The sequence below is a fragment of the Drosophila gunungcola genome (assembly GCF_025200985.1).
Source record: "Drosophila gunungcola strain Sukarami chromosome 2R unlocalized genomic scaffold, Dgunungcola_SK_2 000006F, whole genome shotgun sequence".
Lineage (NCBI taxonomy): Eukaryota > Metazoa > Arthropoda > Insecta > Diptera > Drosophilidae > Drosophila > Drosophila gunungcola.
Window position 1 is genome coordinate 1,877,660 of NW_026453168.1, and position 24,369 is coordinate 1,902,028.

Genomic DNA, 24,369 nt, shown 5'->3' on the forward strand with positions numbered 1-24,369 from the left:
GACGCGTTTTTTTCGTCATAAAACATTATGATACATGCGAATACAAAGCTTATTATAATTATGTATTCAAAGTTTTCAATTAATGATAAGAAACAAGCTTTCTTATGCTGCGTGTGACTAAAACCCTGTTTGGACTCAGCTCATTCTAGAATTCTTTAAACTTAGCGCAGGTTACTGAACTGAAAATGTATTACCGACATAAATCTTTAAATTTATAAATATGGGATCTTACAAATTAATTCGCTTCCTATCTAAGTTATTTTACATTATCGACTTATCACATTTTAATAAAATTTTAATTTAATATCGACTGTCCGAAGTTAAGTTCTTTTTTTGTTTGTTGGGTAATTAAAACTTATAAGTTATTTTGCTGAGCGCATACTAAACTATTTTAAATTACTCTCGGATCAGCTGGGTTAAGGCTGGAAAGGTTGACGACTGCTACATCAATTTGTCTTTGTTAATCAGTGGTTTTACTCAGAAAACCCTGATCCACTCCGCTCCACTGGGTTCGCTGACCTTCAACGCTTCATAAAAATTCTTTGCAAATCAATGTTTATTCCGGAGATTGCAAATTCGTACTCAGCCCCATGATAATACAAGCAATGAGCGCAACATAACTGGCGCCTTTGGGGCTAACCGGCTTGTTTGACGTTATAATAAATGCGACTGGAAGAGAGCACCCACGAAACCGAGACCGACTTCGAATCCGAGTAAGCGGCTTTAGCTGTTGGCTTATCGGTCACTAAGCCGGCGGGGGAGTCCTAGAGTTGGAGAGCCCTAGCAACGTGCTCCATAGAAACGACACGACACCCAACGGCAACAGCAACAGCGACAGCAACGCCAACACCAGGAGTGCCAGGCTAGAAAATTCCTTCGCTCGCCAGTTCGCTGTTTACACTACGTGTCTGCACATCGTCGTTGTACTCCGTTTCCGGAATGGCCATGGCCCAAACGGCACGCACCGCCACGGGAAGGCGTCCGACGCACGACTACCATGGCACCGCCATCTCGCTGAGACAGGTCCGCTCCAAGTCCGCCAATCCGGGGCAACTGCGTCCGCTGAGCGGCGTCCACGGGGCGGCCGTCTCCTCCCGCCTCGTGCCGCCCTTCTCCATCCAGTCGCAGCAGAAGAACACCGTCGTCATAGACGGACCCATCCATGAGTCCGCCCCCAAGACAGCCAGTGCCAGGGCTCGAGCCCCGAAAAGTGCGTTTGTTTGTTTGCCTCTTTGTCACAGCCCGTTGTTTGTTTCCCTAATGATTTCCGTGTACTGATTTCCAGTTCTAAGGCGGCAGCAAAAGTCCATGTCCACCTTCAATTTGGGAATGGGTCTGACTGGTGGCGCCGTGGGAGGAGGGGGTAATGATCCGGGGCGAGGAACCTTGTTTCGGATGTACTTTGACCGCGGGGACCTGCCCATCAAGATGGAGTACCTGTGTGGGGGCGATAAGATCGGCTGGACGGTGAGTGATGGGGAATACCCAATGGGGAACACATAATAAATTCCATTAGTCAAGGGGGTCATTAGTGTTATTATAGAGAAAACAAGGCCCAAGGTCCTGACTTCGTGTCTGTGATTCCTGTGAACCTTTTCCGTTAGACTGAACTTTGACAAGTAAAAGTCCTAGAAAATATTGTTTAAATATCATTATCATTATTGACCATAAATAGTTGCGGATTTTTTTATTTAAACAGAAGTCTAAACGAGGACTTTTTGATGTTATAAATCCTTTATGTTATGCTTTAAATTGGTGAAAAAATGATGTATTAGATTTTATAAACTAGAATTTTCCATATGCCAGATGCTATTTGGAGTCGGCAAACTTCAACAACATCAAATCCAGTGTGAGTCAATGCAAATCAAAATCAAAAAATGTCACTAAAAGGGGGTAACCTTACCACTCAGTGACCTATGAGAGAAGCCCCTATTTGAGTTTCGCTCGAATTTCGTACATCTGCGTGTCCAATTATTTCAAGTGTTGCAGCTAAAAGCGAAAACGAGCAAATAATATGCCATTGTCTATTTCCGGAGTTAGTAGAGCAGTAGTGACGGGCAAGCGATTCCGGCCGGAATGCGACTGCTGACATTCAAAACGTCGCACCGTCCAACTGTCAGTCAGTTTTTCAGAGTCAGAAATGGAAGGAATGTGTATGGGTATCAAATGGGTATGGGTATGGGTATGGGAGTCCTCTACATTTGCCACCGGATATGTGTGACCCTACGAGCTGGTTCAATGTCACAGACCTTGGGCCACACCTGGGCACACCCACATGAGCGGCGAATGTCTCTTGAGCGGTGCGTTTGTTTATCTAGGCCGAAATGCCGCCGTGACAGCTCGTGTGCATTCGAGTGATATGTGAGTGACACTACTTCATTTGCGTCACTGGGTCGAAGGTCGAAGTCAGGAAAACACATGTGTGAGGCTACTAACCATCCTGCGATGCCCGAGATGTCGCCGATGAATTAATTATAAATTCGTTTCGGCAATTAATGCGATCAAGAAAATTAAAACACATTTATATTAATTTTTGCAAGTATTTGCCTTAGTTTTTCGTGAGGTAATGTCATAAATCAAAAATGAGATTGGCGTTCTCAAAAGAAATTAAATATTAGTGAGCAATAAACTAATTCAAGAGTGTACAAATTATATTTAAAAATTACTCATACGACACGTATGCCAGTTTTAATTTTATGCAACCAAATTAGTCTACTATTTGTTAAAAAAACCGTTAAAATATGGACTATAAAAACAGAAAATAAAATCAAGTCTACACCAATTGAAAGAAAAAAAAATCTATATACAGGGGTGGTCAAAAGTGTTTACACAAATCAAATGATATTATTATAAATACTTTTGACCACCCTGTAAACAAAATGAGTTTTGAACTTCAAAGACAATGTTCAGAACCTAAAACATATTGTTTCCAACGAATTTCTTTTGAAAAGCCATCAGTGCGCACAATATAAGTGGGTAAGAGTAGGAGCCTTAAAGTTTGAGTCGCCCTATGCACCAATAAGGTATCTTACAGGCAGTTGGGAACATATTAACATCAGCTCACGACACGTTCTGATCGCCTGAGTTAAACATGTGCGCGACTGGACTCTCAGACTAACTTAGTCTTAGATTATATTGTAACAAAAAAAGATTAGACTAGACGTATACTATAATGCCTGTAGGCAGGTACAGGTTAGAATATTCCCATTTTTCGCTTTGTTCTAAAAATTTTCCATTGACAACGTAAACAAACTAGGAGCATCTTAATGGAAATCAGCAAAAGGCCTAACCGGCATGGCGTGCAAATGTACACTTGCAAAACTTGCGCCACCGCTGGTACACGAACCAATTTCGAACTCGGAGCGCTCCATTCACCTTTGACCCTCTGCCTTCGTCTTTCTCAACATCCTTTTCCCTCGAACAGGTGGACATCGAAAAGCTGGACTACAGCCTGTATCTGCCGCTCTTCTTTGACGGACTGGCGGAGACCAAACATCCGTACAAGACATACGCCCGCCAGGGAGTTACGGATTTGCTGCTGGCCGGGGGCGAGAAGATACACCCCGTGATACCGCAATTAATATTGCCGCTGAAGAGTGAGTACCAGGGATTCGGCTGGCACGCAAATGCCTCGAACTTTTTCGGTCTAATTTGCACCTTGCAAATCCGAATTTATGTACGAACTACCAACTCAAATCCGCCCCCATTTCAGACGCATTGAGCACACGAAACCTGGAGGTAATGTGCACGACATTGAAGATAATCCAACAGCTGGTCATGTCCTCGGATTTGGTGGGACCCGCCCTGGTGCCCTTCTACCGACAGTTGCTGCCCATGTTTAATGCCTTCAAGGTGAAAAACTGTAGGTGTTTTCTTAAGCTCTATCCCCGCGGGTTCATCATCATCATCATCATCTTTTTCATTTTCTTAAAACCCAAGTAAACTGCGGCGATGAGATCGACTATGCCCAGAAGAACAACCTGAATCTGGGGGACCTCATCGATGAGACATTGCAGGTGCTGGAGCTTCACGGCGGCGAAGATGCCTTCATCAACATCAAGTACATGGTCCCCACTTACGAATCCTGCTATTTAAATTGAGCTACGCTTCATGGTTTTGTCCCTTTACATACAATATCATAAGTATTTATTGAAATTTACAAACATTACAGAATTAAATAGATATTTGTTATTAACGCTTATCTATGTTTGATTGAGATTATAGTGTGTGAGAATATAACTTTGATTAATTAAGTTAAATTAGGCTTCTTGGATTTGTGCCCATTATATACAATATCATAGGTATTCTATATAACTAAAAAGGTATACATTTGTTACCAACGGTTTTCAAGTGTTTTAAATTTACTGAGATTATAACAGTGTATGAGATTATAGTTTTTTGAGTAAATAGGTGAATGGGGCCAACATCCTGGGTGGGGATGAAGGCAGGGGTGGGGGGGGCACTACAGCTGGACCTTGAGGAAGCCGGAGTGCCCCCCTTTAGGTCCTCACTTGGTGGGGGCGTACTCGTTCTTCTTCACATTATGGGGTGAATAGCGATTGTACAGGCCCCAGATGGAGTTCATTAGCTTGTCGTTGTACTTGTTCGGGGAGTACTCGTGTTCTGAAAAGGTGCAATCGATGAGTAAGCGATCCAATCACCCCATTGGCTGGAGATTGGGGACTTACGGGTTAGCGAGTTGCCGTTGTCAACGGAACCCTTATCGGAGGCAGCGGACCTCAGACGAGCGACGATCATCTCGCGTTCGTTGAATTGCTCGCGGATCTTGCAGGCAGCGAATGCACCTTGGGGAATGGCGGCCATCTTAGTAGCTGTAGGAAGTCGAAAGTTCGTCATGCTTACTTAATTTTTAGTCATAAAGGTAGTAAGGTTTACCGGTTAGGGAAATAGCACTCAGGAGGGAGAACAAGTCAAAGTTTCTTAATAAGCTTAGTTTCCAGCACTCTATGAAATGCTGATCGAGGTTGATGGTTTTTCCGTTCAGCAGCAGCAGCATTCAAAGGCCAAACTCAAAGTCCGCAACAAATGGGTTTATTGGGGATATTTCACACTGATCGAAATATGTCCCAGAATGTTTTTTGGTTTAATTTTTGTTTTTTTGACTAAGTAAAGCCAATTGGATAGGGGATTTGTTAGCACTTTAGACAGGGAGGCATTGATTGCCAGTCGTTATTTGTTTTCTCGAAATTGCTCGATGATCTGCGGAAGATGTCTCTAGTACTCGGAGATGAACTCAGCACAAGGGTTCGGAATTGAACTGAAGCTGCCGCCCATGAGCTGTGACAATTTATAGACCGCGTGCTCGATCCAAAGGGGCTTCGAGGAGATCGGGCTGCCTTGATAACGCGATAATGAGCCGGCAATTCATCGCCATTTTGTTCCACTTATCAGCTGCATTTGTCGATGTTTTGGTTTTGGTTTTTGTTTTTATAACATTGTATAGAGGCTTATTTGTTTCCAAGCCTTACGGGAAGTTTCGATGGGCTGGGAAGCAGATCATGCACTTGATATTGGGGCAGCCATTAAACGACATCTGTGGAAATCAGTAATCTGGATCTCTGGTTACGATTTGCTAGCCTAAGCAATATTAAGGGTTCTCGCTCCCGTCTCGGTTGTCCCTGTGCTCAAACAGCCAGTAGTCTTCTGGTGCTGTCTTTAAAAGCAGCGGAATCTGGTTATCAAGACACTCTAGAATAAAGCCAGGGGCGTTTGCGATTATAACATTATTAAAAACTGACCTAAGTGCATGTTGTTTATTTGAATTTCCAATTAATTTTTGTTTATTATGTTTTTTGAGGTAGACAATGTTGGTGCTTTTGCACCTTCAATTTAAGTAATTCGGCAGGTTCTTCGATTTGTGGAAAATATATTATTAAAATGTGTGCTTTAGTAATTGAAGGATTAGTTGAATTACTTTCTATATCTTAGTTATTAGTGGGAGTTCTTTTTATACAAGAATCAAAATTACATTGCATTTGAAAAGACGATTACTATTTTTAAATTACTTAAAAAAAAACTAATGTTTTGTTTGAATGTTTTGTTAATTTAAAGAATTTTTATACCGAATTTAAACAAGATCGCGAATAGTTTCGACCAAAGCAGTTTAAAAACATACTTTTACACTCAAAACCTACTTGTAACTTGTATTTGTCAGTGTATTGTATGCAGTATATGCATCAAGAAATAATCTCTATAAAACAAAGAAAGGCCCACTAGTAAAACCAGTAAATAGGTGGGTGATCCGATCGGGATCATGGGGATGACCCTCGTAAAACGGTCTCAATAATACGATTATAAATAAATCGTTTATTCCAGTGACGCGCAATGTGTTTACTACAAAAAAAAAAAGTAATCTTTTGGACAATGCCGAGAGCCAGTCACGTCGGCGATAACACATAGTGCTCTATGAAGTAGGTACAAAATTCTCACAGTATGCACACAGTTTCAAACACATTCTTATTTCGGAAATACAAAAAATGAAAAAAAAAAAAAAGCGAATTATGATTAATGATAAGGCGAGAAATGACAGCCACGAGCGTCTGAGATCACGTAGTCTGCTCTTTTTTTGCAGTTTGAAGCCTGGCGTGTGTTCAGATAACAAAGATCCTCGATGATTTTTTACTTATTTTCTTCGAGGGACAACTTATTGGCAAAGTTCAACACTCCGTCAATGACTCTTCGAAAATGCTGATGTAACACTGTCAGACATCGAAACAATGAGCTTATCATTTCTAGACGTATTGAGGAAAAAACATTTGGGCAGGTTCCGGCTTTAAATTTTGAACGTTTTCTATGATTTCTTAAAAGTATGTTTATTAAAAAGATATAAGCATAATTATTTAATGATTAGGGTTGATTTTATGTAGTGACTTATATTGCAAAGCAAATTAAATTAAAGAAATTTCTTCATATGGAAAATTGAGATATGTTTTGAATTTGAAATGGCGCCATTTGAGTACGCTTTCCAACACTGGTCGCGTCAGCAGTTTTTCTCCGTTAGGTGGCAACGCCTTTGCCAGACAACGAGGCTGCGTATTTAAAGTCAACGGCGAGGCTAAAATTAACAATTGGCTGTCAAAAGCAGAAAAAGAAAAACTCGGGAAATTGTTAATTAAAAACGTGACCCACATCAGCCCACTTAGCCCCCGGACTCAGAGATGACGTGGAAGAAGCAGCTGGCGCTGCTGGCCAAGCCCTACTACTGGGTGAACATCCTGCTGGCCATTTCGTACATGCTGGCCAAGAAGACGCAGTTCATCTGCACCCGCCTCTTCAATCTCATCGGAGAGGACGAAGACTGCGACTTGGACAGTCGCGAGGTGGAGATCCTGTTCTTCCTGCTAATCGTGGTGATGATACGGTCGCGCAAGACTGGCAGCGTCACCATGATCAACTACCTGGCCTCGTCGTTCCTCTACACAAAGGTGGCCAACGCCATCCTGTGGGCCTACGCGGATTTTCGCTACGGCCTGGGCTTCCTGCTGCTGTGCGTCCTGGTGGGCATGGTGCTGCCGGAGCCCTCGTACCGCGGTCCCGAACACATCACCTACTTCCGCACCGCACAGGTCTTTGAGGAGGAGTTGCTGCGGGACAAGCGCACCACCTGGCTAATCTGTTTCTATACGGTGTGGAATCCCAGCTGCGTCAACTTTGCTCCCATCTTTGCCGAGCTCTCGGCGGAGTACAACACGGACCATCTGAAGTTCGGCAAGATCGACATCGGACGAATCCCGGACGTGGCCCAGAAGTACGGCATCGCGGACCACAGCTATTCGCGCCAGTTGCCCACTGTGATCCTTTTCCAGCAGGGCAAGGAGTCGGACCGACGTCCCTGCACGGACTCCAAGGGCAAACTGCAGAAGTTCTTCTTCTCCAGCGACAATGTGCGCGCCACTTTCGGTCTGAACCAGCTTTATAAAGAGGCCGTGGAACGCCTGCCCTCCGCGCCCAACAAGGTCAAGGAGGGCAAGGAGGTCAAGAAGGTCCAGTAGGCTGACTGACCCGCCATCTCATTTCTGCGTGCACGTGCTAATATCTGTTATTCGTTTAGTTCTTAATTTATTTTAACTTATTGAGGCGACAGCGACCTCAACTGCCACCGCCACAGACACGTACAATTGCACTAATAATTGTATCCAACTCGAAACTCAAACGTGCCCTCGTCGCGTTGAAATTGTGTAAATTATTTGTGCGGTCTTGCATTTGCGTATTTAATTTGTAGCTAATCATGAGGTACCAAATATATTTAAATATATGGAATGAGTCAACGAAGTTTGAGTTTGTTATTATTGCCATTGCCCCGCTGTGGTTAGTAGATTATTCAATTAGCAGTGCTCAAACGATCATTTCCGCTACTTGTTCAAGAACAAAGCGACTTTAAGATTGTCTGAAAGAGCGTCAATCTGAAATGTTTAAAAAGAAGATATAGTTTAGGTATTTCAAAGCAGATATTATTAAACAGAGGTAATTAGAAACTTGATTTAATAAGTTAAACATTGGTTCCCTATTCTTAGAGACATTATATATTTTTGTAAAAAAAAAAATAGTGATTCCCGAGTCAACGACAGCTTAAAAGCTTTAAAGCAAACGACAACGTTGAATTTAAATTGTTTAAAATATTAACAATTAAAAAAACAAACAGCAAATTTATAGACGTATTTATTGTGTTTCGTATATGTTAGGACCCGCCTTTTAAAAAAGAAGCCTTTGTGAACGACAATTGTTTGGAATAACATGTCGCGGGAACCCAACCTCCATGGCTTATGAAATATAAAAAAGAATGGAGCTGTGTGCCCGGCCTGTCGTTTCGGCAAATGTGTTAAGCAAAAGTGTATAACAATGGAAATGGCACAACAAAAATGTTTCCGGCGTGTTGCGTTTCGAAATGGGCGGCAGTGGCAGACATCGGCCATATAGACAGGCCGTATATGTATGTATTATTATTGGGACTCACCCGGCCAGACGCAGAACGAAATAAACGCAAATCCCTTTTATCCATTCGATATGCACACTCACAGCAAAACGGACGAATATAAATGCATAAATACAGGCGACTGCACACCACCCACCACCCACAACCACCCCCACAGATGGGAGCAGGGCTTTTGTGGTTAATATTTTCGTATTTTTTACTTTATTTTCAATGAAACGGCATGGAAATTGCCAATGCATTGTACGTGTGTTGTATTGTGTATGGTAAATAATACGATTGTCTCACATGGCCGTTTTATTTGCGGAAAATTTAAATTCCCATTGGATGTGGGACAAGACTCTCACCTTGCCGTACCAATTAGGGGGACGTATGTTCCGGGGTTTGATCAAGGCTCCGGCGTACCAGCTGTCGATGCTGCCGCGATCTCCTACCGAAACTCCAAACACCAAATACCAAACCCCCAATCAGGAAACCCCAAAGCCAAACCCATACCCGTAATGACTTCCAAACGCTGTCACCCGCTTCTCACGGCGAAAATCCAATAAGCACTTGCTCCGCAGCGACAACAAAACGCATTGTCGTTGATTTTTTCTCGTTGATTTCCCTCAATGCTACAGCCCAACCAGTGATGGCCACATTCAATTGATTTTGAGTGATTTTTTGGACGATACCCTGTATAACGACCCAAGGCAGGGTTAGTATTTACACAGAAAATAGGTCACATATTAAAATAGTACTCATTACCTTTCAAAATATTCATTCCTTATAATACATTCAATTATTCCAAAAAAAATTTGTCATATAAACTTAAAATTAATTTAAAACTATTGGGTATAAAAAATGTATCAATACGATGAGTATCACAATAAAACTTTTGTGGTTTAAAAATAAGGCTACCGAAGAGTCTGTATAGAAATGAAACTAAAAAGTATGTTATTTGTTATTTGAGTTAAAGGAGATTTTTTATTGATTTGGAAAGCTTTGAATCATCCCTATTCATAGAAAAAGTGAAAAAATTGACTAACTTTTACAAGCAGAACACAAATGACTGCAAACCTGAATATCCTTATTTTAGTATACAGACATGTTTTTTTGCAAAGCATTTAGTAGATAAACTAATATAGATTATTATTTGTCCAAATGTTAATGGGATAAATAACAATAGAGGAAAATGTAATGACTAAAAAAATGTTTAGAAAAATTGTTAGCGTTAAAAACAATACAACACATAAAAAAATTCCCCTAAATAAGAAAACAACATTTTATTAATTTGTTTCCCCTTTCAAATTTTAGTTGAAATTTTCGTCAAAACTCTTTAATGTTAGAAGACAAGGATATTGAATTTTAAATTAATTAACAAATTAATAAAAACTAATTCAAACAGTTAAAAAATCAGGCAAAAGAGTGTTCATAGGGCCCAGTATATATTGTTGAGTATTGTTACGTCTCCTTCGATTCGGTATCCGCATTTTTTATTGCGTTTTTATGTCAACACCAGCTGCCAGCGTCTTAATATCGTTCGGTCGAAATGCTGGATTGGGTTTTTGTGTATTTCTGTCAATTGCTCACAATTAAATTAAAATTCAAGTCAAAACCAGCCGTTGTCGAACTCGCAACCAAAGCCGCAAGGCAGGACAATTGAATCGAAGCTCAGGTGCTTTCTTTTCTATTTAAATTGTGGTATTTAACAAAGAGATTAAATAAATCAATTTTGTTTAGATATCCTTGACAGATATTCCTTTTTTTGAATAGCTGCAAATATTTATTATTTTATAGTCTTGGTTTTTAAAGATTTATTGGGCGATTTTAGTTTATAAATACAAATAAAAGAATTTAAGTAAATTTTATCGGTTTTAATGTAAAAATGGTCAATATTAGTTTTCTGATTGAATTACGAAGGCTGTTATCAAAAATGAATGTAAACTAAATATTTAAGATTGAATTTCACTGGTGGAAATTGAAACAAAAACAAGAGCTCAACGCAAGCGCGCAGCTGTGGAAAAAAATAGTAAAACATTTAAAAGGCAACATCAAATCGATTTCAAAGTATATACAATTTATTAGAATAATATGCCGTTTCTTTTTGAAGCTATTACAATGGCAATCTAGTGCAAAATGTTTTACTGCTGTGTCGGAAACTAATTATTTTGAATATTATATATCATGGCTCTAAAAGTATGATAAAAACTTCATTAATTATACGGATTCAAAGCTTAGGATAAGGATTCTTTGGTCAGGATATGGATACTGAGACCAGGATAAGGATCGTAAACTAAGGGTACAGGGTACAGATTTCGAAAAGATAAACTCTCCATTCTTTAATTGCCTTGAGCTTATGTTCTAAAAGGCACAAAAACACACGTATAAAATGTTTTTTTTTTTTTCTGAGAAATGTATAAAAATGTATAAGCAACAAAAAGTAGAATCAGATTTAGAGTATGAGCAAAAAAAAAAATGGCACCTTCTCCGTGACAATGCATATTGCAGCATTGCCGTGACCAGGATTCGAACCTGGGTTTCTGCGGCCACAACGCAGGGTCCTAACCACTAGACGATCACGGCTGTGAAGGCACACGAATCTCCGACCACAAATCGCGTATTTGAAGCGAATGCCCAGAGTAATTTGCCTGCACTTCTTTGCTCTGAAACAACTCGTTTTGTGGAGCAACTACCGCCTCTAATCACACCAGTAGCAAAAAACAACGGAGCGAAAAAGCAGTGAAAGTCTGAAGCACTCGGGCAAAGCCAGACAAACCCACAAAACCGACAAACCATTAGCCGATAAACAAGATTTTTGGCTCATAAATTAATTTGAATTTGCCGAGCCAGCAGAAGTGGGGTTTTGTGGGGCGTGAAGTGGGCGTGGCGCTGGGCTTAACATTTCGATTCAATGTGGTTTGCTTTCAGCATCGATTTGTTGTTCTGGTGTGGTTGCGAAACTGAAAAGCTCCAAAAATAAACTATGAATAAATTTAAAACACTGCAACACCGAATAGGAATAGATTTATTTTGTTTACCTTTATATATTTTTATATATAAAAATGCATAACTAATTTAGGCAATTGTTTGTTTCAACATATGCACATGTTTGATTAGATTTCTGACCTTCATAGCACTAATAAATATATTTAATAATGTTCACAAGAGAGAGAGAAAGATTACAGATAATAAAAATGACAAGAAACAGAAAAAAATAAAACTAAATCATTGATTTGTCTGTGTGTGATCACTTTTTTGTATTTATATACGTGCAGTTTATACACGATACTCTTAAACATATTCATTAATTTCGCCATTCAATAATTTTTTTTCCAAACTGATGTATGCATTCACCTATAGTAGGATTTATACTTCAATGGCTCCTTGCGCTTCAATTAAAAAATATAAAAATAAGCTTATTCGTGAGCAACATGTATCCTCGACATTCGCTGAACTTTCACTTCTACACTCCTACAACCCCCAGGAAACAGGTTTCGATTGCCAGCAACCAAAACTCTCCAATGTGAACTTGTACAATCCAGTTTCATTAAAATTTGCGTTTAACGATTTTGTAATTACACTGAAGTGCAATATTAATTCAATGGCAGTTTCTGTTTTTATTCTGGCCCACTTGTAAACACAGGTGGCCGGCATTGTGGATGGGGATGGAAATCGTCATTTTTTTGTAGCCTCGAAACCCTAAAAAATTGAAAAGTATTTACATGAAAGCTGCCAATTCAAATACAAATTCCCACACCCGTGATGTTCTTCATAGGAGTTTTTTTTTTGTGAATTTCATGGCCTGTTTTTTGAATATGTGCAAAAAACTGGACGCTTTTTGTGAACGGTGAAAGTACTTGCGCTCCAATAACTACGCAAAGGTTGGTGCTTCGTACTGCGTAACAAAGTCCAGTCTGCAAAAATATTTTTAATAAGTGGCATATAAATTTCTGTGGTGTCCTTTGCATCGATGTGTTGGCCATGTGGACTAACAATCTGCACGATAATCGCAGCAGGACACAAAAACGTGTCGTTAAACGACAGATCTTTGAACTTTGCGGTGAAATAAACCGGATTTCCTATACTGTATACGGTGGGTGCCAGTTAGTCTGCCAGGGTCGGTGTTTTTTGCTTGCGGCATCGGTAATGTGTCCACTATATAAGCCTGGCCAGCTGCACGTCAGTCGAAATAGTCGGCCCTAAAATGCTGGTCGACACGGACCTGGCCACTGGTGTGATCCGTTCGCCGTACAGCTTTGACATGCCCCACGCCTTCATCTTCAATGAGTCCCAGCACCGAGAGCCTATCTTCTGCGGATCCTACATGGAGATGGTGAAGCACTTCGCCCGGGCCCAGCACTACCAGTTGCTCCTCGATCCGGTGGATAGTCTGCCCAAGAAGTCGGTGCTGGAGAAGAGCCTTGCCAGCGGGGTGTACAACCTCTCGCTTCACGGGGTCACAATGCGACCCGACATTATTGGTGAGCCACCCAGCGTTACTGGGTACAGTTATCCGCTGGAGATGATGACGAACTGCGTGATGGTGCCTCTAGCACCCGAGTTGCCCAAGTGGATGTACATGGTGTGGCCCCTGGGCAGATACATCTGGACGTGCCTGTTTGTCGGCACCTTCTACGTGGCGCTGCTGCTGCGGTATGTGCACTGGCGGGAGCCGGGAAATGCCACCCGCTCCATCACCCGGAATGTGCTCCATGCCATGGCCATCCTGATGTTCAGTCCAAACATGAACATGACCGTTAAGCTGAAGCATGCCTCGCTGCGTGTAATTGTCTTCTACACGCTGCTCTTCGTCCTGGGCTTTATCCTGACCAACTACCACCTCAGCCATATGACAGCCTTTGACATGAAGCCGGTGTTCCTGCGACCCATTGACACCTGGTCGGATCTAATCCACTCGCGGCTGCGCATCATCATCCACGACACGCTGCTGGAGGAGCTGCGCTGGCTGCCGGTGGTGAACACCACCTCGCTGGATCCGCAGTTCGAGGCGCGCAGCTGACAGGACTATCAGTCCCTGCTGGCGAGTCCTTCGCGTTCCTACGCCTATGTGGTCACCCAGGATGCTTGGCTGTTCTACAACCGCCAGCAAAAGGTGCTCATTCAGCCGTACTTTCACCTGTCCCAGGTGTGTTTTGGCGGCCTGTTCAACGCTCTGCCCTTGGGCCCCAATGCCAGCTTCGGCCCGGCTCTGGACCACTTCATTCTGAACGCTTGGCAGGCGGGACTGTGGAGCTACTGGGAGGAGATCGGCTTTCGCTATGCCAAGCGAGCCGGCTACGCGAGGGTCTTCCTGGACACATACCCCGTGGAGCCGCTGAACCTGGAGTTCTTCAACACGGCCTGGATTGTCTTGGCTCTGGGCATTCCCATCAGCTCGTTGGTATATTGTTTGGAGCTTTTCATCCATCGTCGGAGGGAGAGACGCCCACAATATGAACGCTTTGAATGCTATGGTTAACTTTTGTTTATCCATAGCCCCTATGGATCTAGCTGAACTCGATTGACAAGAACAAATTAACACAAGCCTATATTAACTGTGAATATAAATACAAAACATGTGGGATAGTAACTTTACCCATCCTACACCCAGAGAAAAATTATCTAAAATCCAAATATTTTTACTTTGAATTAAATATTGTCGGTACTGATTTAGCCCCGACAATTTTTCTATTGGATAAACCAATTAAATATGTTAATAATTGCATTAACATGTTTTAAGATTATTTTAAAAAGGTTTACATTAGAAAAAACAAGGTTATATTCAAATATTATAATGTTTAATGTTACTTTGGAGTTTTTCTCTGGGCTGACATGTATTAATCGGTAAAAGTTTTGGTTTCGTAGAAATGATCTTTTACTATATTACTTTTTCAGTAAAGTACAAAGTGCAGTACAAAGATAAGCTAACTTATGAGCCACAAAATGGTTGTTGAGTGATTAAATAACATAATGCTTGAATGCGATTTTAATAACATCGAATTCAATAGGGATTTCAGGCTGCAGCAAGTTATGGAAAACAACGCTCCCCCAATTGAATGTTCAGAATAGTAAGTAAATGCCACTGCAATGTTTAAATGGGTGCTAGGGGATGCCATGTTTAGGCTTTCCCTTGGGACCAATTGAACGCAACTCAAAGAAGAGGTTCCAAACGATTTAACCTGTGTGGATTGTTTAATTAGTTCGTAGAGTTTCTTGGTGGAAGACATGCGAGCAGTGATTTGTCTTTTGTTATTGGCTTCTTGCCATCGAAGCTTTGGCTGGAACATGCAATACGTGCTTAATATGCTGAGCCCATTTGCCCGAATGGCCGTGTTCCAGGAGATCGTATGGTTCATAAGTCCGCTTCAGCGTTTGGACCAGGTCGATGAGTTCGTGCGGCGTATAGACGAGGCCTTTGGAAGTACTGCCACTCAGACGGTTGTGAATAACAATACGGACATGCGGATGATGCACTCATCGGCTCGAAGGAACCACATTAGCTTTGTGTTCACCACTGGTGCAGATGATCCCATAATGAAGGTTTTCAGCAAGGTACTACTTGGACGGCACTTTTACTTTTCGATGATAATGTATGTGGACAAAGTGGGTGATATGCAGCCCATTCACGAACTACTACTTTTTGCCTACAACGAGCAATTCACCAACTCGATTGTGTACTTTGAGTCGGAAGGGGGCATCAACCAGCTCTTTGGCGTGTCCAAATTTCCCTCAATGGCATTCGAAAACCGCACAGACTTTTTGAGTTTCATGGGAAAGGTTTGGAAGAAGGTTTTAAATGCCCGCTCGGATGTGGAGGGATTCGGATTCAGCACCCCCTTGCGCCAAGATCTGCCACATCTGTTCAGTCGCGAGGAAGCTACGATGGGAGTACCTACCGGATCATCGATACCTTTGTGAAGTTCATCAATGGCAGTTTCACAGAGCTCCGAATGCCGCCAGATGCCCTCGGCGGTCAGGTGATTAATATGAGGCAGACCCTGCAGTTGATCCGTGAACGCAAGATGGAGTTCTGTGCCCATGCCTATGCTTTGTTCATGCCCGATGATGAACTGGAGAAGACCTACCCGCTGCTGGTGGTTCAGTGGTGTCTGATGGTTCCGCTGTACAATAGTGTGTCCACGTACTTCTACCCACTACAGCCTTTCGCCTGGAACGTGTGGTTCTTTGCAGTGGGAGCTCTTTTAGCCCTGGTTCTCCTGGAGCTAATGTGGCTTAGGCTGTTCGGAAGGTGGTCAGGCTACCAAGGCACTCTAATGGACACGTTTTGTTATATTATCAATGTACCCACCGAGGGGCAGTTACAACAGCCCTGCCTCCTTCGATTTCTCCTTCTGGCCACAGTGTTCTTCCATGGATTTTTCCTATCAGCCTACTACACCTCTAATTTGGGCAGCATTCTGACCGTGAATTTATTCCACGCCCAGATCAACACCATGGATGATATAGTGAGTGCCCAGTTGCCCATTATGATAATTGACTACGAGTTGCAGTTCCTGCTAAATCTGAACAAGGAGTTGCCCGAGGAGTTCCTTAAACTCCTGCGTCCGGTGGATTCCGGCATTTTCGCGGAGCACCAGACGAGATTCAATGGCTCCTTTGCCTATTTCGTCACCGAGGACCACTGGCAGTTCCTCGACGAGCAGCAGCAGCACTTGCGGCAGCGGCTGTTCAAGCTGAGTGGCATCTGCTTCGGCTCCTACCACCTCGCCTTTCCCCTGCAGATGGATTCGACCCTGTGGCGGGACATCGAGTACTTTACCTTCCGCATCCACTCCTCGGGTCTGCTCAGCTTCTATGCCCGCAGCAGCTTTGGTTCTGCCCTGCACGCCGGTCTGGTGGAGCGGTTGCCGGAGAATCGGGAGTACACGTCCGCCGGACTGCAACATCTGGCCATTGCCTTTTTTTTGCTCTTGGCCATGAGTGTTTTGGCCGGAATGGTATTTGCTCTGGAAATTATTTCTAAGGGATCTGCAAAAACACTTTTTTATTACCAATGATCTTATAAGACATTTATAGTTAATATTATTTATAAATTGTTCATTGTGAAGAACAGTTTGATTGTTGCTTACATTTTTAATTAACATTGCTTATACATTGTTCATTGTGAAGTACGGTTTTATTGTTATTTACTATCGAATGTGTTCCAGAAATCTCTTGTTACATCGTTTGGTTCAACCCAAGTTAAATAAATATTTAAATTCTAGGACACCCGAGGATTTTCAAGACGATTTTCAAATCAAAACATCTACAAACCCGTTGGAGATAAATACATTTTTGTTTAGGTTTTTTCGGCATGTCACAACTGTATGAATCGCCTGAGAAAGGACCTGGGCTTGCGGGTTAGTCCAATGATAGGACGTCGTTTATGTGTCACATGCTTGTGCCATTTCATCTCCGCCGCAAAGGCCAGGCCGGAAAGCAACAGACCAAAGGTCCAGGTGTGAAGCACGCTGGAAAAGAAACTTAATCCGAGGGCCATCGGCTGCTCGTCGGTGAGATGCACTTGAATGCGGTGCAGGTGCACGGCCTCCCAGAATGCCTCCCTCTTCCAGTGGTCCATGAGGCCCGCCTGCTGGGCAATCATTATGTACTCGGTCATGGAGGAGCGCAAATGGGAGTCAAGGTGCATGGGAAAGACGTGGTAGAACGGGCCCTCGCAAATGTCCGTCAGCCGGAAGATGGGCTTGCGAAGGTCGAGTTGCTGCAGGTTCATAAATCGCCAACGATCGCTGCTCACCGTGTACCCGAAGGAGGTGTTGAATGGCTCTCGATGTAGGTCCTAGCATGCGCTTGTCCACCAAGTCCAGCTGGCGCATATAGCTGGCCGGATATTGCCGTGGGGATTGGACCATCCTTTCGTGCTCCACGGCCAGCATTTGGATCCTCAGATTGGCCTCCACCACATCCTGCACCGTGTTTACCTGTCGCGGCGGTGGGGCGCTGGTGAAGTAGCTGGTCATCCGGGAAACGTACATGTTCGAGGTGACTATACCCATGATCGCCAGCACAATGTACAGATAACGCATACGCAGCGTTGGTGTGCGCAGAATGAAGGTGGGCGCACTGTAGGTCAGCGTGCAGATGGACTGCAGGAATGCGGCGCTGAAGTCACGAGGCCTCAGCGGCGAACACAACCAGATGGCCACGGCAATGTAGAGAGTAAAGAGGATTATGAGTAGCCAGACATTCTCCTCAAGGGCCTCCCGCATGTACTGATCCGCAGGCGACTGATTGCGATAGGGCACCATTATGCAAACGTCGTTGATTTCGATGGGATAGCTATAGCCGACCACGAACTTGGTCGTTATTTCGGTGAAGGAGTGGATCAGGGTCTCGTACACTCCTTGGGACACCAAGTCCAGCAGGTTCGTCATGTTCAAATAGTCCGTTGTCATATTCACGCTGGTGTCCAGCAACGTGGCATTGACGAACTCAAGGAATCCCATGAATAAATTCCCGCTAGTTCCGTGGATGTTGGTCTGCTCGAACGTTTTGCTGGGTCGGTCCGACTTGAAGACCCGCGGCAGATCGTACAGAATGGGGGTCCTCACCACATAGCCCTTCATGTTCTTCGCATACTTCTCGAAGAAATCCTCGGCCCTCCAAACGCCCGTCTTATTGACAATCGAGGGTGTGGGGTAGGGATCCAGCACGAAGACGTTGTCTCTGATGGTGACCAACAATGTGTTGAGGAACTGCTTGCTCCACGCCCAGTCGTAAATGTCCTTGATCTCCGCCTTGAAATGCGCGAACGACTCCAGACTAGAGTCAAAATCGCGACTTTTGAGGCTTGGAAAGAGAATGAATATCGTCTTGAGCCAACGTATCCCACGCAGACTCTGAGCAGCCACCTCCATAATGGGATCGTCTCTATCCGTAGTAAAGATCATAACCAGCGATGGAGTGCTGATGAGCTGCATCATCGGAAAGGCTACATTGTGCTCCCTCGTTATTATCCAGTTGGGCGCCAATGGAAAATAGGTCCAGAAGTCGTGGAAAAACTCCTGGGAGTCCTTATTCTTCAGGTCCAGTCTCTCGGATATGTAGAAAATAAAGTTCTTAAAGTGATAAAGCTGCGTTATTCTGAAGAACATTTCCAGAACGAACGAGTTGTTAAGCAATTGTACGATTTCGGCACCACTTTCCGTGGGAGCGGAAGGAAAAATGTCCCGCTCTTTGAGAATAAGTTCCGCAGCTTGCTGATTATACATATTTATTGGGCGAATGCCAGCGGGCTACTGTCAAGTTGAAGGACGCTGCGCCCTTTGCATGTGGATCCAGTAAACGGTGGAGCATGCCAGCATTTATCACCAGGTTACTGTCACCATATTTTGCTGGGTCAAAGTCAATGCCAGTAACGACAATTTAACAGCACAGGAGTGGATTTAATTCTTTATTTTTCAAAACTATTTTATTAGTTCTTCTTCGCTCGAAAAATGGTTTTACTTCAATAAGAGTTAACGGCCCTGTTGCTAAATGTACTCGGCTAGTTGTACATGTTTATTAGCTCATAAAGCCCTATTGCAATTTTATCATGAGTGCAAATCGGACATATTTAACATTTCGCGGTTTATGCGACAAGGGCCATATAATTGGACAAATAGGTCCTGGTCATGCGATGGCGATGGCGAAACCTGCGTCTACGTCCCATCGCTTTGTTTTAACCAAATGCATGCACTCAAGCAGACTCAAATGGCGTTCGACAGGGTCGGAAATGGGTCAGTTATGGCCGTAATTTGATCAATGAATTTAAAATGCCTTCGGAGTCAGTCCACAATTATATGCTTCATTGAATGCACTTACCTGCAGTGAAACCAAAAATAGAAAATGTTACATTAATTGATACCTACACATGTTAATTCCGTTCAGCGAAAAACTGAAATTCCTGAAATAGTTCACAGAAAAGAGAGTATGTATTATTTCCTTAGTCGATATTAAATTTCAGCCCATGGCTCTTTCGCTTGACTAGCTGTTTACGACAACGAATTGGCAGCATGTTGCACTGCTCATTAAAATTTAATTGCTGCAAAACTCTATAATTGACGCAAATGCCATGAGCTCGGGCGCAGCCACGAAGGATTATCAGGCCGTGTCTTGGCATTCGAGGCCACATAGCTGACTGGTAATGCAATTAGCCACGCATTCCCACACACTCGGTATTGAGCACAAAGGCACAAAGCCATCGTCAGTGTTTGCGGCTTAAATTATTTATGATAGATGCAGCCTGTGGTTTTTCCTTTTAGCTGGCTTGCATCTAATGCCCTATTGACAGCACAGCTTTTGTTGCTTTACAAAGCTTTGTTTGCCCGATGATTTGTCAAAATGCTGCAGTTAAACGCTTTCGTAACTTGTGTTCTAGTCTTTGGCCGTTACTCGAAGACACTCAATGCGTGGGAAAGAAGCCAGTTGTGGAATACCTGGAGCTATACTTCCTTCATAAGTGTTGAAGTCCTACGCGACCAAGTATTTCGCTTCTTTTTTTGACAAAGTTTTTCGCCGTTAATGCTGGCGCCGAAAGCGCTTAAATACATTACGCCTTGTTGTGGGCTTAGTGCCTTATACTCTTCACAATGGTAAATACATTTTCATGCATCATCTTGGATTTTCAAATAATAAATGATGAAGTTGATTTGACTTTCATTCTTGGGTGTAAAGTTATGCTACAATAAATTTATTAAACGTTTGCCAATTCCCTAGATTATCTAAATTAAATTTAAATCATTTGCTTGCAACATAAATAATGCATATAAATTAGTTTTCAAATAATAAATGATAAAGTTGTTTTGACTTTTGTTATTGGATATAAACGTATGTTATAGAAATTTATTATACGTATCCCAATTCCCTAGACTATCTTAAATTATTCTAAATAATTTATTTGATACAGAAACGTATTTAAACAAACACATGACAAAAGTATGAGTGTACAAAAGTCATTCTCTCATTTAACTAAATCGATTCCATAATTCGATAAGTGTTTGTTGCAATGCCATGGCAAAATTTAGTTTTTGATAGAAAAAAACCAAATGGTAAACAATTGGCTTTGTCAAAATCGTCATAATTAAATACGCACTCTAGAAATAGCTTTTAGCAACGGCGATTGCATTGCGAGTGCCAATCCACTCGACACAATCTGATATTAAGTTATAAATTTCCCATCCAGCGTTGCCCTCTGGCTTCTGCTTTGTTTTTTGTTTGCCAGTATCTCATTTCAGCTTTTTTAGTTACACTTTATTTTTCAAACAGTGGGTACAAGTGCTGTATGCTGTGTGGTTGTGAATGTGGATGGGGTAAAGTGGGGTGGGGGGAAGTGGTGACGAAAGTGGGTGCGGGGACGTGTTTTTGCCATTTCTAAGCGGAAGCGAAATGTGCGAGAGTAGTTGAAAGCCCTCGAGTTGTTTCGTTGCCGTTGCCATTGCCGTTGCTCATGTCAAGTGCCAGCTGCTGCCATGCCCCCAAACTCCAACCTACGCCCTCCAACCTTCAGCACCGGGCAGCGGACCACGCCCACTCCGACAGCTGGCCTGCACATTCGACATTTAACGCCGCCCACATGGTTGGCTACCTCCCGAGAGGCCAGGTTGGCTCACCCCCCTACCGCCCCCGCCAAAAGCCACCCATTACCCACCTAAAAACCCAGTCAACAACACCGAGCACCACCCACCACCCACCACAACCCCTAGTGAGCAGGTGCATTTGACTGACACCACAGCATGTGTACCTAGTGTTGGCGCCAGCAACCAACTGTTAAGCGAAATTACCGCAATCTCCGCACGTCGAACACTTTTTAATGCTGAAAAATGTTATTTCTAATTTTCCCTCCTTACCAATGTTGTCGGTATTTTTCCTTCGGTCGGTCAAGTTTACTTGGCTTTGTCAGTTTTGGGCAAGGGAAAAGTCCAGGTGCGAGGAATGAGCCTCAAACTGGCCAGCCATGTTAATGAAAAGTAATTATTTTTACGCCAAAACTTTAAGCAGCTTCTGAGGAAAGTACTTCACAATGTTGGGCAATGTCGTTTGCGCCTTAAAATTGAATTCTTGATGAAACTTTAATATTACCTGCGCAGTGTTAAGCTAAAAGCTTTCAAAAAAAGACAATTTCCGCAATCTTTGGTGAGATGAAAAGAGGGTAAAAATTGAAAATGGGGTAAGATGATTTGCAGACATTGTTAAAATTTGTGTACCAAGGAAAATGTTAGGTAAGGAAAAACATTATTGGACTTAGCAATACCACATACAGCAAAATTGGCTCTGTATAAAATGACTACAATTTAAATTAGTTTTAATATTCATAAGTCAAAACTCAGTAGGTAAAACTACTATTATTTGTGAAAGTCTCAACTTCAGTTTTATTTTAACTTGTTTTTGCTCATTTTGCTTACCATTTAACTTTTACCTTGCTGTCTATTCTGCTTTGTGTTTTAATTAAGACCAGACAAGTCTATTAACCAAATTAAAAGCAAAAACGTTTAAAGAATTGCAACACTCCGACGAAGTTTACCCACTTAGCCAACTGCTTGGCATCTTGGCAGATGCCAGAGATTTCCTTCTATCAGTATAATTTAGCCATTTTATGCAGCGGCGAGAGAGTAGAAAATAAACGCGAAAAACAAGGAAAAATTCACTTTGTTTTCATGCCTTTTCCTTTCGCGTTGGCCTTTTGCCTCATTATCTGCCTTAACCGGGAAACGTTTGCCAAATGAGTCAAGCTGAGTGAACCGAGCTTCCTGACTGCTCCGCGCACTCAAGTGCAACTTTTGGTGAGCAATAATAATGTTTGCAATTAAACTAATGAAGACATTTGCCTCCGCAGCAACCAGCAACCAGCACCCAAGTCAAGTCAATTAGAAGTTGCTCTGTAGTCGGAAAGCAATCCCTTTTATATTGACCACGAAACGAGCAATAGCGCGCTGCAATCTGTGCCATGTTAAGTGCCATGTTTTGACAGTGAGCAATATTAATTGTCTGCTTTTTACTATGGTTCGGTTTGCTCCTGTCCCAGCGTATGACAGTGCAGATGACAAAATAGTGGACTCTGAAAAAACTGGAATTTTAATTGGGGTACTTCGCCATGGTTGCGTATTGATTGCATAACTTCCTAGACCAAACAAAATGTTAATAGAGATAGAGATATGTATGAGCTGAGTAATGACTTAAATTAGATTATTCTTACTACTCTAGGAGTAAACTTTGTTACATTTTGAGCAAAATAGTATTCCATTTGTTTCCCCTCGGTCGAACGTGCATCTGTGCATTTAAAATCCGCACTCTTTGAAGTGCGAAAACCTCTTAAACCACTTTAGTGGGATGTCACCAGCAAAAACACAACTCACCGAATTCCCATAACCATTTCGGATAGCTGGAATAAAGTTTTTACCACACTGTATGCAGTTGCAATCAGGCGGATTTTGAACTTCAGATAAGCCAACGGGGAGGTTGCTTTCGGGGCAGCAGTCAGCAGGAAATATGCACTAAATAAATTAACAAATCGGTAGAGCCAAAGTAAAACAAACTTTTCAATTTAATTTAATATTTTATTTTTATTTACTTTGTCGCGTTTGAATTGGGTTTTTCGGTTGCTGTTACAATATTTGTCTGCATAGATTTTCATAATATTTCATTTCTCTGTTAGTTATTATTGTTTGGGGTACAGGCAGTACCTTGATCAGATTTAGTAAGTCCCGCATTTAGCATCTGCATTTGGAATTACATTTAGAAATGTATTTAAACGCCTTTTGGGGCTCCTGTTTGCATTACTTGCATTTCTCGTTTAAAGTTCTCTCATTGGTTTACGGATGGGATTTTTATCATAATGCTTAGTTTATTTAAAGATAAATAAAATCTCTTTTTTTTTAAGCAAATGGTTGTATAACTAAATAATTTCTTTACAATTAAAATCATGCGCCAACAGTTCAAAATGAGTTAGCCTCTTGAGTATTTGGTTACCATAACTTTCATGTATTATTCGTTAAGCATTTTATGTTAATTACAATCTTTAGCTAATTTGACACATAAAGCGGAAAACTTAACAACATTTTGTTGGTTGAATTGCCATTTCTTGTGTTAGTTTGCAATGATCTCCAATAGACACTTACTGCTAGGTATAATATTTATTATTAATTCTTTCAATTTTTTAACATTTACTCCACCCTTACTGTTTCTGTTATCCTGTTACGTTTACTATTACTTTTACTGTTAATTTTACTGTTAGTTTTACTGTTACTTTTACTGTTACTGTTACCATTTAAATTTTGCTACTAATAAAATATACTTTATACGCTAGTCAATTTACTCGATTTATGCTTGTATACACTCTAATTGTAAGTACGATTCTGATGACCAACTCCTCGGCCGAAAGTTAGCCACAGAGATAGATTTTGGTTTCACTTTGGCCCAATGATCGCTCTCCCTTTAAA

At 42.1% G+C, this 24,369-nt stretch overlaps 6 protein-coding genes and 1 non-coding gene across 8 annotated transcripts; 4 read left to right on the forward strand and 3 right to left on the reverse strand.

Annotated features, from left to right (window-relative positions):
• Positions 1–412: 412 nt before the first annotated feature.
• Positions 413–4,227, forward strand: LOC128254855 (parkin coregulated gene protein). 2 transcript variants are annotated; one of them, XM_052984198.1, is made up of 5 exons: positions 413–1,210; positions 1,286–1,467; positions 3,425–3,596; positions 3,713–3,862; positions 3,940–4,227. In XM_052984198.1, exons 1-5 carry the CDS (start codon positions 940–942, stop codon positions 4,098–4,100), a joined length of 936 nt encoding a protein of 311 aa, XP_052840158.1. In that variant the 5' UTR covers positions 413–939; the 3' UTR covers positions 4,101–4,227. The 2 variants fall into 2 exon arrangements, with proteins under 2 accessions (XP_052840158.1, XP_052840159.1); XM_052984199.1 differs by lacking the exons at positions 413–1,210; positions 1,286–1,467 and adding an exon at positions 3,199–3,336 and having other exon boundaries at positions 3,940–4,226.
• A 161-nt stretch (positions 4,228–4,388) lies between these two features.
• LOC128254860 (uncharacterized) lies at positions 4,389–5,287 on the reverse strand. The gene is made up of 3 exons (XM_052984205.1): positions 4,897–5,287; positions 4,689–4,832; positions 4,389–4,623 (listed from the first exon to the last, which is right to left on the reverse strand). Exons 1-3 carry the CDS (start codon positions 5,015–5,017, stop codon positions 4,508–4,510), a joined length of 381 nt encoding a protein of 126 aa, XP_052840165.1. The 5' UTR covers positions 5,018–5,287; the 3' UTR covers positions 4,389–4,507.
• A 1,799-nt stretch (positions 5,288–7,086) lies between these two features.
• LOC128254856 (thioredoxin-related transmembrane protein 2 homolog) lies at positions 7,087–8,292 on the forward strand. The gene has a single exon (XM_052984200.1). The coding sequence runs from the start codon at positions 7,179–7,181 to the stop codon at positions 8,010–8,012; it is 834 nt and encodes a 277-aa protein (XP_052840160.1). The 5' UTR covers positions 7,087–7,178; the 3' UTR covers positions 8,013–8,292.
• A 3,151-nt stretch (positions 8,293–11,443) lies between these two features.
• On the reverse strand, positions 11,444–11,515 carry Trnah-gug (transfer RNA histidin (anticodon GUG)). The gene has a single exon. It is a non-coding gene; the product is annotated as a tRNA-His (tRNA).
• A 1,379-nt stretch (positions 11,516–12,894) lies between these two features.
• Positions 12,895–14,100, forward strand: LOC128254857 (uncharacterized). The gene has a single exon (XM_052984201.1). The coding sequence runs from the start codon at positions 13,137–13,139 to the stop codon at positions 13,950–13,952; it is 816 nt and encodes a 271-aa protein (XP_052840161.1). The 5' UTR covers positions 12,895–13,136; the 3' UTR covers positions 13,953–14,100.
• Positions 14,101–15,217: 1,117 nt separating this feature from the next.
• LOC128254965 (uncharacterized) lies at positions 15,218–16,950 on the forward strand. The gene is given in 2 exon segments (XM_052984361.1): positions 15,218–15,794; positions 15,797–16,950. Coding segments are annotated over 2 exon segments (1,731 nt in total).
• A 299-nt stretch (positions 16,951–17,249) lies between these two features.
• Positions 17,250–19,164, reverse strand: LOC128254966 (uncharacterized). Its single transcript, XM_052984362.1, is given in 2 exon segments — positions 17,250–17,732; positions 17,734–19,164. Coding segments are annotated over 2 exon segments (1,914 nt in total).
• Positions 19,165–24,369: the final 5,205 nt, after the last annotated feature.